The sequence below is a fragment of the Jaculus jaculus genome, chromosome 10 (assembly GCF_020740685.1).
Source record: "Jaculus jaculus isolate mJacJac1 chromosome 10, mJacJac1.mat.Y.cur, whole genome shotgun sequence".
Lineage (NCBI taxonomy): Eukaryota > Metazoa > Chordata > Mammalia > Rodentia > Dipodidae > Jaculus > Jaculus jaculus.
In genome coordinates, this window is record NC_059111.1 from 98,840,181 (window position 1) to 98,856,214 (window position 16,034).

At 45.7% G+C, this 16,034-nt stretch overlaps 1 protein-coding gene across 1 annotated transcript in view; it reads right to left on the minus strand.

The window, feature by feature from the left end:
* Positions 1 to 1,809, minus strand: part of Dgki (diacylglycerol kinase iota) — a 499,206-nt gene extending 497,397 nt beyond the window's left edge. The window contains 2 exon segments of the mRNA XM_045160292.1: positions 1,381 to 1,700; positions 1,702 to 1,809. Coding sequence (XP_045016227.1) covers positions 1,381 to 1,700; positions 1,702 to 1,809 — 428 coding nt within the window.
* Positions 1,810 to 16,034: the final 14,225 nt, after the last annotated feature.

The following is a 16,034-nucleotide window of genomic DNA, read 5'->3' on the forward strand; positions in this document are numbered from 1 at the left end:
CTCCCCATTACCTGGCTATTTTTAGAAACCAAAAATATAAAAAGAACGATCCGTTTGGATCTGATCTGTATGAGTAACTAAGAGAACAACTGGGGTGGGAAAATCCCTCGGCTGGGGGGTGGGGGGACAAAATGCAAGTGAAGGATGTAGCTAGCAGCAGCAGCCTTGCAGGGAAGGACTGGTTCGGATTCATCAGAAGCCAGCATTTAGGCACCGAGCACATGCCCTGGTGACGGGCCTCCGGTCTAGGCAATGCCTGTGGGGATCCCAGTGATTCACACACCTGCCCCCACAAATAAAGTACACCCTCGCAAACCCACACACCTCTGTCGTCTGCTTTTGCTTACATAACAGCACATGGTGTGACAGGCTTCGGGCTTTAGGTGGCTTTCTGGAAGGGACTGCTACCCCAAAAGGAAGAGGGCTGCCAGGATGCCTAGGAAGAACTCCAAGCACCAGCCAACGCAAACCTCTGTAGACCTAGGCTTGCTTATCGCCTCAACTTTTAAGAACCAGCGAACAGTGAGGGGAGTTCTCAGACATCTCACCTCCTACTGCCTGGAGATGGATGGGATGGGAGCGAGACACAGGACAACCTCACTTCTCCTGCTGAGACCCTGACACCGTTTGGGATTACATTTTATCCCAATTGGGTGGACAAGTATCCTACAATGTCCTTGTCTCACAATGACATCCCATCCTCGGGTGCAAGCATAGTCCCTCCTCATCCTCCTCGGTAGCTGGCCAGCATGCTGCCCACACCGTTCTCGGGACAGGCAGGGAGAGAAGAGAGCACGTGTGTGCACTCCTAACCCCAACACCCAGGGGCGTACCTAGAGATAAGAGACCCGCAGCCTGCTCGTCCTTAACGAGGGGTTTCAAGGCAACAATAACTCGCATGAAGATTTCTTCTCTTTCCGTATGGGGCAGTGTTCCCTGCCAGCCAGAGAGCTGCCAAGTTATTGCCAACGCTTAGCCTAGTGAACTCTGAATGGTAGGAGCAGTGGGCACGGGCTTAAGGGGCAACTTGGATGTCTTTTCTCTATTACCCGGGCGTCTCTGGATTTTGTATCCCTTCCGCGTACAGAGAGAGAGAGTGTGTCAGGTTTTTATTTTTTGCTCTGACCTCGGGGACCTAGTCTCTCCCGCTACAGGGCGAATGTGGGCACACAGCTTCCCTCTAGCCCACAATTACGGGGTGAGAAGAGATCAACACATATCCCCAAAGACAGAGAGAGAAAGACTGGCACTTCAACTCCGTGCAAGCACCTCTCGGAGGAAGACTATCGTAGCCCCCCCCCCCCAAATACACACACACACACACACACACCCCAGCCGCCCGCCCAGGCGACACCTGTCTCGGGGCTCCCCCGCGCCTACCTGTAAGAGACCTGCTTCCGGAAAGTTAAGTTCCTCAGCTTCTCCTCCAGCGCCTCATCCTTCTCCCTCTGCCCGGCGGCGGCCCCGGGTTCTTCCAGGGCAGCCGCCGCCGCCGCCGCCGCCGCCGCCGCCGCTGCCCCAGCGCCCCGCGGGTCCACGCCGCCCTCGGCGCCCAGGCAGCAGCTCCCGGCGCCGCTTCCGCCGCCGCCGCCGCCCGTCGCCCCCTTCTCCTCTCCCGCCGAGGAGCTGGGGTTCATGGCGAGCGCTCGGGCGGCCGCCGACGGAGCCCCGGCGCTGCCGCTGCACAGGCCCGGCCGGCTGACTGGCGGCGGCGGCGGCGGCGGCGGCGGGAGCGGCGGCGGGAGCGCGGGCAGGTCCGCGCGCCGCTGGCAGGGGCAGCAAATGGCAGCCCCTTCCCGCAGCATCCATCCGCGGCTGCACCGCACCGGGGCATTGTGGGAAACTCCGTGCCTCCACTCCTCCTCCCCGACCAATCAGAGGCCGCTTCTCTCCGCCTCCCCTTTTCCCTCCAACCCCGCCAGCCGGCGCCCCTCCAGCCCCACTGGCCTTTCCCTAAATTAAAAAAAAAAAAAAGCCCCAGGTTGAATCTGAACTCTGTCCGCGGGCAAAAAATAAAATAAAAAAGGCTCCCAAGGGAAGAGTAGAGGGGAGGGGAAGGGATGCGCACCCACGCTGGGCATCAGCAAAGGACGGCGCCCAGGGAAACTCGGAGGCAAGCGTGCCGCGCCCTAGTTAAGGCTCTTAAGGCAATGGGACCTGGACCAGCGAGGTGCTCAGCCTTAGCAGGAGCAGTGGCACCCACCTTGTCCCCGGTCCCCTTAATGCCCGATGCCCCGAGGCAACATTTTTTTCTCCATCATGCTTCTGGGACATGCAAAGCTGGCCGCCAGATATAGATACCCTTTTCGGGGATGTAACAAGGAGCACGGTTGGAAGGAACCTTGGAGCGAATTCCTTAGCAATGGGAATAAAGGGGTGGGGGTGGGGGCAGGTTTAAACGCTAGCTTTTTGTCTCCTGGAGAAGGGTGGAACGCTTTCATCCCTAACCGTGCTCGCCTTTCCAATGCACAGTACGCGCGCTCTCGAAGCAGCTTTCAATGTGGTCGATTCGCATCCCAGGATCCTCAAGGCTGGGAACATCTCTGGGGCAGAAGTGGAGGGACCGAGCGCCGCGCGCGCTGCTGCAGGTTCGCGCGGGAGGCGGAGAGCAGGGCTCCGCCCAGACACGGGCCTGGAGCCCCCTTCGGGACCCCTGGGCTGAATGAAGCCAGACAGAGCCTGTGGAATTTTAACTCATCTGCCTGCCCCCTCGTTTTTTAAGATGATCTCAAACTCATGCGGTCTGAACGAAAGTGTTTAAGACAGATCCTTTTCTAAATTAGGGGTTTCCACCCAAGAAGTCATTGCTGTCAGCAAACAAGAGAAAGATCCTATACTCAACAATAGGTGTGCGTAAGCAAACAATAGGAGTAGATAGATGCACGTGCTGGTAACAGAAAACAACCACCGGACAGTTGCAGTCTGACTTGACCTGAATAGGAAGAAGGTGTTTGCTTTTTGTCGTGACTAAAATGAGATGGAGCAAAGATATCTGAAATCTCGTCCATTTCCCACAATCTGCAATTCTCCTTATACGTACATTGTAAGACGAACGTAAGGGCATTTCCAGGGAGGAGTGAGGAAGGGTGGTCACAATAAAAATAGCAGTCTTTAAGCCCTCGTTTTTACAAGGCATGTGCTGTGCTAGGCTCTTTCCACATCCGCCTCTGTATTTTCACAACCTTTCAAGTGTCACTTTCTTTCTTGCCAAGCACATGCAGCTAGAAATTGGCAAAGCCAAAAATCATCCGGGCTCCTTGGTGGAGGCTGGGCTTTGCCCTCCATTGGGGTGCAGTACACCACATCATCAGAAGAGTCCCTTAGCTGCTTTGATGGCAAAACCCACAAAGATCTAGTGTACCCCTGAGATTAAGAAATTATCAAACTGGGTGTGGTGGCACATGCCTTTTATTCCAGCAGTGGGGAGGCAGAGGTAGGAAGATCACTGCAAGTTCCAGGCTAGCCTGAGACTACATAATGAATTTCAGGTCAGCCTGGGCTAGGGTGAGACCCTACCTCGGAAAACCAAAAAGTAAAAATAAAAAAAGGAAAGGAAGAAAGAGAAATTATCATCATCATGGAGGGCCACCTCCCTTAATAGTCACATCTTCTCCAAACTACTTTTTTTTTTTTTTTTGGTAGGGTCTCACTCTAGCCCAAGCTGACCTGGGATTCACTATGGAGTCTCAGGATGGCCTTGAACTCATGGCAATCCTCCTACCTCTGCCTCCCGAGTGAGTGCTGGGATTAAAGGCGTGCGCCGCCACACCCAACCACTTTGCTTTAAAATGTTCCTGTTACATCATATCATCACTAAGGAAAAGTTCATCCCGTCATTAGTGCAGGTAGCTGCTTTGCCAAGGCCGTCTGAGGGGAGGGTGGAGTGCTTATTGCCACTCACAGCTGGCCCATGTGCCAGTCTCGCTCACTTCCTGCTCTCTCTACTCTCATCCTGGCCCCCTAGGTCTGCTGTCTCCGTTCCTGTCCTTCCTTCTTCTAACTCCAGTGTTTGTGAAGCTGATGACCACACCCCCGTGAGATTTTCATTTCCATCTGTCACACCTGGAAGCCTCCGCTGATGACTCCCTCTAGACTATGATGGGTGTACGTCCAATAAGTCCCCATTGTACTAAACTTGAGCAGCTGTAAATGTAAATATCTATCTCTTCCAACGCTGTGCGGGAGCTGTACTATGCTGCACCGTAATAAGCAGATCATATGATAGTATAATAAATGTGTATATCATGGGCCACCATGAGTGTTCATTGATTCAGGAAAGATGAATATTTGGCTTTGAACATATAAAATAGAACCAAACTAATTTACAAAAGAAATTCAAATTTAAATTATAAGATGCTATTTATCAGAATAAACAGCTGGGTAATAGATGGTGTCTGTGAGGGGGAAACAAATGGATTTTTAAAACAGTTTTATTTATTTACTTTTTAAGCAGAGAGAGAAAATGGGTGCACCAGGGATTTCTGCTACTACAAATGAACTCTAGATGCATGTTCCACCTTGTGCATCTGGCCCTATGTCAGGCTTTGTAAACAAGCGCCTTGAACCACTGAGCCATCTCTCCAGCCTGCAGATGAAATTATTGATGTGCTTCCATTGAGGATTTCCAGTCTCTCTGATGGGAAAATTTGGCCACATCTATCCATCTTTGAAATGCCTTGCTTGAACTGGGTGTGGCCACACATGCCTGTAATCCCAGCATTTGGAAGGCAGAGCCAGGAGGATCATTACAAGTTCTAGCTCTGCCTGGTCTACACAATAAATTCTAGAGCAGCCAGGGTTACACAGTGAGATTCTGCAAAGAAAAAGGAAGGAAGGAAAAAAAGAAAAGAAAGCCTAGCAGTTCTACCTCTAGAAATTTGTCCTCTGAAATTTTAGGAGGATGTTCAAAATGCTTAGGAGTTGGAAGCAACCTACGTAACTAGTTCAGGTAATTACAGTAGATGCACTAAATATGCTAGAGTAGGAATAATTACCTAAGTAGCCATTCACCCAAACAATGAAATTCTCTGTTGAGGAATCCTGATATATATTGTTATAATGCTAGCTAAAAAGTAAAATAAGGTTGAAGAAGAGTGCTTAGTATGTTTAGAATGCTACTGTTTGTGAACAGGATATGCTACGCACATAGAGTTGTATGTTGTTGTACATTGAGATGACCCATGTGGAAAAAAAAAAAAAAAAAAACCTGAAGAGGTGAGCCGTGATGCCCAAGCAGAGCTAAATGAATAAGGAGAGTCGAGCTTGTGCAGGATTAAATCAATACATACCAACAGGAGACAGAATGTCTCCCAGGCTAATAGGGAAGCCAGCTGGACCTATCAGGATGTGCATTTGCATGTTTAGAGACTGTGTCTGTGGGTTGCTAAACAAAGGAAAATGAGCTTTTAAAACAGGGTCCATGTATTTGCACCCTAACTTACGACAGAGGGACAGCTGGGGAGCATAGGCAATTACAGCATGAGAAGGGTGGGGAGGGGGGGTGACGTTCTGAGAAGTTACTTACGAGATCAGTGTTTCTTTTAGACCATTTCTTTCCCTTGGTATTGTACCACGCAAGCCTGAAGCTACCCATTCAACTTCTTGTTTTCCTTCATGTTAACTAAATGGTAGAATTCATCAACATTTCCAGTCACGGAAATAACACTCTGATTGAGGGTGTATCTTGTAGGATGTTGTGTGATTATGAAGGTCATGGGGTGAAACATTCCATTTCTAGATCTACAAATATAAACCTAGACCTCAGATGAATTACAATCCCATCACTGGCCCCTTACCCCTGTTTCATCAGGACAACTTCTTAACATAGCTAACTGCTCCATCTAGAACAGGTGTCATCCAAGTAGCATCAGTCTTGACTCTCCTCAATTCTAAAAGCCTGATTTAAAAAAAAAAAAATGAGGGTGGAGCTTTAAGCATGAAGTGAAGTTTTAAAGAAAAAAGAAAAAAATTTTAAGTCTAGATTTTTTTTTTTAAGTCAGTTGGAAAGATGTTGGGATTTCAAATTTACTAGCCAATAAAGCTGATAGAACAGATGACAATGGAACCATTATACATGACATTAAAAAAAAAAAAAAGCATGTAGGAGTTCTCAGGAAATAACAGAAATAACATAGGACAATGTTTTTTGTTTTTTGTTTTTTAAATAGTTACACAAAGCTGGGCTTGGTGGTGCACACCTTTAATCCCAGCACTTGGGAGGCAGAGGTAGGAGTATTGCCATGAGTTCAAGGCCACCAGCCACCCTGAAACTACATTGTAAATTCGAGGTCAGCCTGAGCTATAGTGATACTCTACCTCAAAAAAACAAAAATAAAAAGTAGATGCACAAGCATGCCTATATTGAGAACCACAGTTATCTATGGGTCAGAAAGGACAACATGGTTTTTGAAACTAATGAAGGAAGGAAGGAAAGGAGGGAGGGAGGGAGGAAGGAAGGAAGGAAGGAAGGAAGGAAGGAAGGAAGGAAGGAAGGAAGGAAGGAAGGATAAGAATAAAGGAGAAGAGAGGAGAGGAGAGGAGAGGAGAGGAGAGGAGAGGAGAGGAGAGGAGAGGAGAGGAGAGGAGAGGAGAGGAGAGGGAAAAGATGATGGATTTTTCCAGAATCATCCTCTACAAAATGACAACTGAGCTCACACAGGCTGTAGGCTGACCTGGTCTCTCATGTGACTGTCCCCTTCCCTCTCAGCTCTCCTGACTGTCCGTGCCTCCCGACCGCACACTAGCTGTCAGTGCTGTCCATAGAGCTAGAGCACAGGAAACCCCGCCCCCAAACCTTCTCGGCTCACCCCACCCCATCTTTCCTGACACCTCCAGGCCCACATTTATACAGAACCTAATCCATATGTCATGACATAGCTGAGTGCTAACCACAGTTTAAGGAACATTTGTGCCTTGACAGCTTTAATAGCTGCTTGAAAAAGCTGTACACATAAACTGAAACAATAAATGTTAATGTTTCATTTCAAGTTGCTTGATTACTTACTTATGAGAAAGTAGAGAGTCTAAGCACAACTTCTCAAACCTAGGAACCATGGGCTATCACCATTGGCATTGCTTGCTCCATGTTGGTTGTTTCGTTTGTTTGTTTTTAGTTTTGATTTTTCAAGGGAAGGTCTCGCTCTAGCCCAGGCTGACCTGGAGTTCATTATGTAGTTATAGTCTCATGCTGGCCTCAAACTCACACTGATCGCCCTACCTTTGCCTCCCAAATTCTGGGATTAAGGGTGTGCACTGCCTCACCTGGCTCATGTTGGTTGATTGAAAAAATGTGTACACACATATGCACACACACACACACACACACGCACACACACACACACACACACACACAATCATAGTGTGATCTAGCAAGTAGGTGTCTAGACACATGTCCAGTGTCATTACACTGTCCTTAAAAATCAAACCAATCATTTTTTTTTAATTTTTATTTATTTATTTTAGAGTGACAGATAGAGAAAGAGGCAGGTAGAAAGAGAGAGAGTGAGTGTGCCAGGGCCTCCAGCCACTGTAAACAAACTCCAGACACGTGCGCCACCTTGTACATCTGGTTTATGTGGGTCCTGGGGAATTGAGCCTCGAACCAGGGTCCTTAGGCTTCACAGGCAAGCACCTAACCGCTAAGCCATCTCTCCAGCCCATCAAATCAATCTTGCAGTCAGTCTGCAAATTCACTACAGAGGCCTAAGCAGCTCTGCGCACAATTCTGGGACTGTGGTTATACTTGGAATCGGTACACAGTGTTTGTGTTTGCTTAAGTTCCTGAGGCAAAATTTATAAAACAAGGTTTTATGGGGAATTGTAATCCCAGGACTCGAAAATGAACAGACAAGCAACGTGTATTTATAAATGACAAAATATCAGAGGCAGGCTAAGTTTATAAAGAAAATGGGTTGATCTAGCTCATAATTGTTCAGTAGTTCAAAAGCATGGTGCTGGCACCTGCTGGCTTCAGAAAATGATGCTGTGGTGTCATAACCATGGGAGTACCAGTAAGGGGGAATAATAACACCAAATAGCAAGCTAGAGAGACTGGAGGAGAGAGAGAGAGAGAGAGAGAGAGCTGATGCACCAGGGCCTCCTGCCACTGCAAACAAACTCCATAAGCATGCACCGCTTAGTGCATTTAGCTTTTTGTGCTGGGAATGGAACCTGGGCCATAAGACTTTGCAAGCAAGTGCTTCTAACCACTGAGCCATCTCTCCAGACCTTCATAATCTCTTTTGAGGTTTCTTTTGCAACAAGCTAAGGTCCTCTCAGTAGTCCCCCACCCCTATTGGCACACCAAGGACTGGATCTCCAACATACAGACCTTAGGGGGAAATTAACATTGAAGTCATAGCAAAAGTAAGAAGACAAAGTAAATACAAGTGGGGCAGCCAGAAAATGGAGACAGCCTCACCAAATACCTGCTTGCTTGCTCTTCTAAACTTCTTGCTGAGGACTCATGAGGAGTGGGTCTGCCTGAAGGAGAGGGATTTTTTGTGCCTCCTGTCTCGCTGGCTGAAGAGAGTCCCTCAGGAAAAACTGTTCACCCTCACTTCCAGGTGGTGTGACTGCCTTTTTAATAAGCTTTTGTTTTATTTATTGAGCAAGAGAGAGAGAAAAGGAGAGGGAGAGAATGGGCGAACCAGGGCATTTCAGCCGCTGGGAAGGAACTCCAAATGAGTGCGCCCCCTTGTGTGCATGTGTAGCATGGCATGCTTGCTTCACTGTGTGTCTGGGTACGTGGGACCTGGAGATTTGAACATGCATTCTTAGGCTTCACAGGCAAGTGCCTTAACCACTAAGCCATCTCTCCAGCCCATGACTGGCTTTTCATAAGGTGTCAGGGAGCTCACATCCCCTGACCTCCAGCAGAATTCCTAGTTCCTTTTTGGAAGTGGTGGGAGCCCTCCTGGAATATAAATAGGTTGGGCCTGGGTACAAGGCTATTGTCTGTGGCTGTGATACAGCCCAAACCTTGATGGGAGAGCCAGAAACCCGTCAGAATGTGGACAGAGGTAACAGCAATGGCAGAGGTGGCTGGGGTATTCTAGAGAAAAAAAAAAAAAAGCCAGGTCTTCTCACCAAAGCAGAAATCCAGAAGCTCCAGAGAGCTCAACACTACAGTAGACTTCAAACACACCCACCAAAGCTCAGGGAATTTTGGGGAAGAGGAGGCAGAAAGGGTGGGAGAGTCACAGGGTGGGAGGGAACATCCAGAGGCATTGCCTGGCCCCCACTATGACTGACTGCTGCTTTCACAACCCATAACCCACAACTCCACGGTGAACCCCAGCAATTCCACTAAGGAGGGCCCTCAGTGGAATGGGGGCAGGGAGGAAGGAAATGATGCTACCAACACATGATGTGTCCATACAAAGTTTCTACTTACTAAAATATACATAAATGATTTTCTTTTTTTGAAAAGTCAAGTCTTGCTGGGCGTGGTGGCGCACGCCTTTAATCCCAGCACTCGGGAGGCAGAGGTAGGAGGATCACTGTGAGTTCAAGGCCACCCTGAGAATACATAGTGAATTCCAGGTCAGCCTGGACTAGAGTGAGACCCTACCTCAAAAAACCAAAAAAAAGAAAAAAGAAAAGAAAAGAAAAGCCAAGTCTTACATATTCATTCAGGTCACATGTCACCTGTGCAGAGACACTTCCCTCACATGTCCTACACTGCCCTTCCTGGCCATTACCTGGCATGAACTTTGTCCACACACCTGTCCCCACTGCCTGCACGCCCTTCTCAGGTGACTTCCTTGTCTTTCTCCCATTTGAATAGGAGCTCTGTCTTAGCTGCTGTGTTCGTTCGCTGTACTGCACACAGAGGAAGTGCAACAACGGCTTAGTGATAGACTGACTTCTCCAACGCTCATTTGCCTAGAAGGAAAAGCAGAACTCCAACTGGGGAGGTGTTTGGATTATAAACTTGTAAACCAAGCTGAGAAGAAGGGGCATGCATGAAGGCCTGCAATTGTTTAGGTTTTTGAGACAGGGTCTCATGTAGCCCAGGCTAGTTTTGAATTCTGGATCCTCCTGACTCATCCTCCCAAGTTCTGGGATTCCAGGTGTGCACCATGATGCCTCGCTCAGGTGAGGACTGTCTTAAGCCCAGAGCTGAAATTTGTCAGTGTGGGTCATTGTCATACAAAATATGAATCTACACTGGGACCTGCATGGATTAGAATAGAGAAAATCTTTTAGACACAAAGGAGAATATGCCATGTGCAATCTCTATGATCAAATATAAAAATAAAAAGCATTAGTTGAGTATGTGGTGCATGCCTTTTACCCCATCAGTCAGCACCCGAGAGGCAGAGGTTGGAGAATCAACATGGGTTTGAGGCCATCCTGGGCTACAGAGTGAGCTCCAGGTCAACCTGGGCTCCAGTAAGACCACACTTCAAAAAACACAATAAGGACTGGAGGGATTGCTTAGCAGTTAAGCCACTTGCCTGCAAAGCCAAAGGATCCAGGTTCAATTCCCCAGGACCCACAAAAAGCTAAATGCACAAAGTGGTACATGCATCAGGAGTTTGTTTGCAGTGGTAAGAGGCCCTGGTGCATCAACACTCACTCTCTCTCTCTCTCTCTCTCTCTCTCTCTCTCTCTCTCTCTCTCTCTCCCCTTGCAAATAAATAATAAATAAAATATTCAAAAACAAGAGATTATGGGACTCCAGTCACTCTAGCTTGCTATTTGATATTATTATGCCCTCTTGCACCCTTTCTGTCTCCCCCCATCTGCCTCTGTCTCAAATAAAATACATTTTTAAAAAGGAAAACAAAATAAAATAAGATCATTGTCTCTCCAGGAGGGAAGGGGTTTTCTGGATCAACATCCAAGCATGGTGCTTCACAGCAAAGGCTCCTTGGGGTCCCTTGTCAGCCATGAAGAAATGAGGTTGTGGTGAATACAGAACTTCTTCGAACAACCCCATCATTTTTAATAGGCTCTGTCATGAAGTTGTTCCCATTTTTTATCATTATTCCTCATTGCAACAGTGTGTACACGCTCATAAAAAATAATATTACCTTCAACATTTCTGCTTCTCAGCTCATTTGGAGGCCTCATTGAAGGCATTAACGTTTGTTCCCATTAACTTTCCCTTGTTGTCTTCTGACCCTCACTGACCCATCCGAAAGTCTTCGGATCCGGAGTCTGTGATCATCCGTGACACTGCCTCTTGGTCACTTACAGAGAACAAGCCTGGTGTGAAACATCCTTAAAGAAACCTCTGGCAAATGTGCTCAGGCAAAGGATAAGGCTGTGATCAAAATATGCCACATGCCCCAGATACCTCACCACAGGCCATTACGAAATGTCCACATATGACCCACAGTGCCAGAGTCAGTCATGGAGCAAAATGACAGTGTCCCACAAGAATAATATGTGTACAGTTATTCATATTTATATTGAAACTTTGGGTTGGGAGCTGCATGGCAGTTATCTATTTGCGTACAAAGTTCAGTCTAGAGACTATGTCTGACGTTCTCCTTCTAGTACATGTCTGAAATATGAGACAAGGATCCCTATCAAAGAAAATGAGGCTAGTCTAATATAACTTTTTCATTAATACATCCTAATTTCCAAGGATCACATATTGACTTTTTCAGCATATTGCAAACATTTCTTGGGCATCTGCTAGGAACACATTATATGAGAATGTAGAGATGGACACAATTCTATAGCTTCTCTGAGTTTGCCATTTAATTGCAACACAAAGGAAAATCATTTCCTTCCTTTTTTTTATTTGAAGTAATGAAAGTCATATGACAAATACCATCTCCCTTTTTTTTTAAATGAGAGAGAGAGAAAAAGAGTTGGTGTGTGGCCTCCAGTCACTGCAACCAAATATGAGACATGTGGGCCATCTTGAGTGCATGTGTGACCTTGGGCACTTGCATCACCTTGTGCATCTGGGTTATGTGGGACCTGGAGAGTCAAACATGGGTTCTTAGGCCTCGCAGGCAAGCACCTTAAAACCCTAAGCCATCTCTCTAGCCCACCATCTCCTTTTTAATTAAAAGCTACTCATATCTCCACCTTCATCATGATTCTAGACAACAGAACTATACGAGAAAAAAAATGCTCTTTTCCAAACCTGAAGTGAATGGGAGTGTGTGACCTGATTCTGGACAGTGGCCTCAAAGCCAGGATTAGCAGCAGGAGCTTGTGGGGAAGGCTTTGATCAACACAGGGTGGTGATGCACCTCAGGCCTTCCTTCTTCTCTTCTGTCAGGCCTCCAGAGTCTGTTCAATGCCTACAGATAGCTACATTGCCGCCATGAGGACAAAAGGCATTTTCTAAGGACGGAAAAAATAAGAAGTAAAGGCTCTTAGTCCATGTTGACTCCCTTGGGCACTTGCCAGCCCCAGACCTGTCAGCACTAGACTGCTTATTATGTGAAAAATAAAAAGGAACTGGGGCTAAAGTGATGGCTTAGTGGTTAAGGAGCTCGCCTACAAAGCCAAAAGACCCAGGTTCAATTCTCCAGGACTGCACATGGTGATGCGTGGGTCTGGAGTTTGTTTGCTATGGCTGGAGACCTTGACATGCCCATTTTCCCATCTGTTTGTCTGTCTGTCTCTCTCTCTGGCTTTCTCCCTCTCTTAAATAAATAAAAATAAAATATAAAAAAGGAACTGTGTTTAAGTCAGTGGTGTAGATTAGATTTAATTTTTTATTTGCTTATAGCCAAAATCATTCCTATTACATGGCACAAATAAATTCAGGAGGTATTAGCCAGGTATGGTGGCACATGCCTTCAATCCCAGCACTTGAGCGGCAGAGGTAGGAGGATCGCCATGAGTTCAAGGCCACCTTGAGACTACATATGAATTCTAGTCAGCCTGAGCTAGAGTGAGACCCTACCTCGAAAAACCAAAAAAAAAAAAAAAAAATCTAGTGGTGTTGATTTAAATATTCATAATAACCTACATCATATGGGGTATTTGGACTAGATTTCTGGATACTTAACTATAAAACTAGCCCTATTATTCTCTAACCAAATCATCCCATTGCTATCAATCCAAAGGAAACATGCCCAGGGACAGAAGACTCTAAAGAAAGGAAGATATTTGTTACAGAATTTTTATGCACATGTGTGTTATATGTGTGATGTGTGTTGTACGCACATGCAGATGTTCACGCTCTGTATACATGTGTGAGGGGACCAGAGAATAATTCTAGGTGTCCTGTACTTCTCATTCATGTGTTTCCTTGAGATGTAGTCTCTTACTGAATTCTGAGCTGACAATTTGTTCTGTTAGGTTGGTGCAGTAGATTGAATGCATGTCCCCCATAGACTCAGGCGTTTTATTAAACTTGTAACTTGGGTCTCCAGCCACCTGACTACAGGCAGTGTTACTGGGGGCGGATCTTGGGGTCCAGCCCAAAGGTGTGTTTGGGGCCAGCTCTGAATTCCAGCCCAAAGGTGTGCAGAGAGAGCATTGTGAGCTGTGGTATATTTTTGTGCTTACTGCTTTTTGGTGTTTGCTGACTGCTGGTGGTGTTTCTCTGCTTGGATTTAGAGATGGGGGTCAGCTTTTTCCATCAAAGATAAAAGTTCCCCTGGATCTATAAGCTTGAAATCAGTCCCTTCCTCTCATAATACTGTGTTTGTTCACATGTTCATCCTAACAACATGACGCTATCTACAACAATTGTCTAATCAGTGAATGTTTAAAAAATTCAACCTCATGCTGATTTAAAATGCTTTATGTCATTTGTTTAAGTATATCTCTCTGTAAAAATATCCAGTGTTTCAAAATTTTATGATCCCTCTGTCCCTGGTAGAGGCACAAAAAGATATTTGTAAAAGAACATGATATTTATTTATTTATGCTAAGGACTGAGCCCAGGGTCATGTGCTTGCTAGGCAAGTGTTATTCCACCAGAACATGGTATTCATTAAAATAGTATTTGTCATTTATAATGTCTTACAATGATAATTTACATCATAAATAATTTTGAAAATAAAACTAATCTCTAAAATAAACCCTTATCCTATTTGTATATCCCTCTTCCATCTTCCTCTCTATTTTAGTTTCAATGATGGAATTAATTTATGTCTTAATATTTCACTAATCAATTTGTATTTTTTCCATATACTATAACTGCCATTTGGAGGTCCACATGCTAGTTTTTTAAAAGACAATAAAAAGCATACTAATTGTCCTAATACTGACTTCTTAGATCACCTTCTTTTATTATCATTAAAAGACATCCTTTGGGGCTAGAGAGATGGCTCTGTGGGCCAGACCGTTTACCCTGTAAGTATGAGGGCCTGAGAGGACCTTATTTGCTGTAAGCTTGATTCTCTAGTGCCCACAAAATAAAGCTGGGTATGCCCACACACACATGTTACCCCAGTCCTCTGGGGAACAGAAACCAAAAGCTTCCTGATTCACTGATTAGCCATTTAAGGGGAGGGAGCAGGTAGAAAGAGAATTGGTGTACTAGGGCCTCCAGCTACTGCAAATGAACCTCAGACTCATGCAACACCTTATGCATCTGGCTTACTGGGTACTGGGGAATCAACGTGGGTCCTTAGGCTTCACAGGCAAGCACCTTAAGTGGTAAGCCATCTCTCCAGCCCAAGGATGAATTTTTAATATATGAATAGTTTGTAAGAAATAAAATGGCCCTTCGATGGAATGAGAAAAAATATTTTTACAACATATATCTGCTAAGAAGGTCATATCTGAAATAAAGAACTTCTACAACTCAATAATCACAATAAACAACCTGGTTAAAAAATGAGCAAAGGGGGGCTGGAGAGATGGCTTAGCGGTTAAAGCACTTGCCTGCAAAGCCAAAGGACCCAGGTTCAACTCTCCAGGACCCATGTAAGCCAGATGCACAAGGTGGTGCATGCATCTGGAGTTCATTTGCAGTGGCTGGAGGCCCTGGCACACCCATTCTCTCTCACTCTCTCCCTCCCTCTCTTTCTCAAATAAATAAATAAATAAAAATAAAATATTTTTTTTTAAAATGAGCAAAGGGGCTGAAGAGATGCTCAGTGGTCAAAACACTTGCCACACAGGCATGATGACTTGAGTTGGGATCCCCAGAATGCACCTCAATATCAGGTGGGGTAGTGTCCACCTGTAATACCACTGCTCATGAGGTAGAGACAGGTGGATCCTGGTGAAAAGTTGGCTAACTAATCCAGCTGGATTTCTGAGCTCTGAGTTCAACAAAAGACCCTGTCTTGGGGTTGGTGAGATGGCTTTAATACTTAAGGCATTTGCCTGCAAAGCCAAAGGACCGCAGTTTAAGCCCACCCCCAACAATACACTCCCTCCAGGAGGCATCAATTCCCAAAATTTCCATCACTTGGGAACCAAGCATTCAGAACACCAAAGTTTATGGGGGACACCTAAACCAAACCATCTCTCTCTCTGTCACTCTCTTTCTCTCTTGCTTTCTCAAATAAATAAATTAAATTAAATTTTAAAAAGATCCTGTCTCAGTAAGTAAAGTGGAGAGAAATTGAGTAAGACACCTGTGTTGACCTCTGACTTTCACATTTATGAACACATGGACACAGACACACACACACATACACATGCACACCTACACACATTCAAGCATGCATACACATATAAACCCACAGCACACATGCATACACATGCATGCACATGCAAAAAAGTGGGCAATGATCTTGAATAGATATTTATTTCCTCAGCGACAATAAAAGCACATAACAGGTGCTCAGCACCAGTAGGCATTAGAAAATATACATTAAACCACACAACTATTGTCAAAAGAAAGAGGACAAATATCCAGAAATTAGCAAGTGTAGAAAAAGAAATGAAAAACTGGAATTTTTGCATACTGTCGGTGGGCAAAGATAGTATGGCAGTTTCAACACTAAACAGAATTACTATGTGATCCAGCAACTCCTCCACCATGCCTGCATCACAAGAACTGAAAGCAGGAATGCGTGTCCCCCATAGACTCAGGCAACCAATGGTAATAGTAAATAGAGGTGGGAGCAACCCAGGTGTCCATCACTGGATAA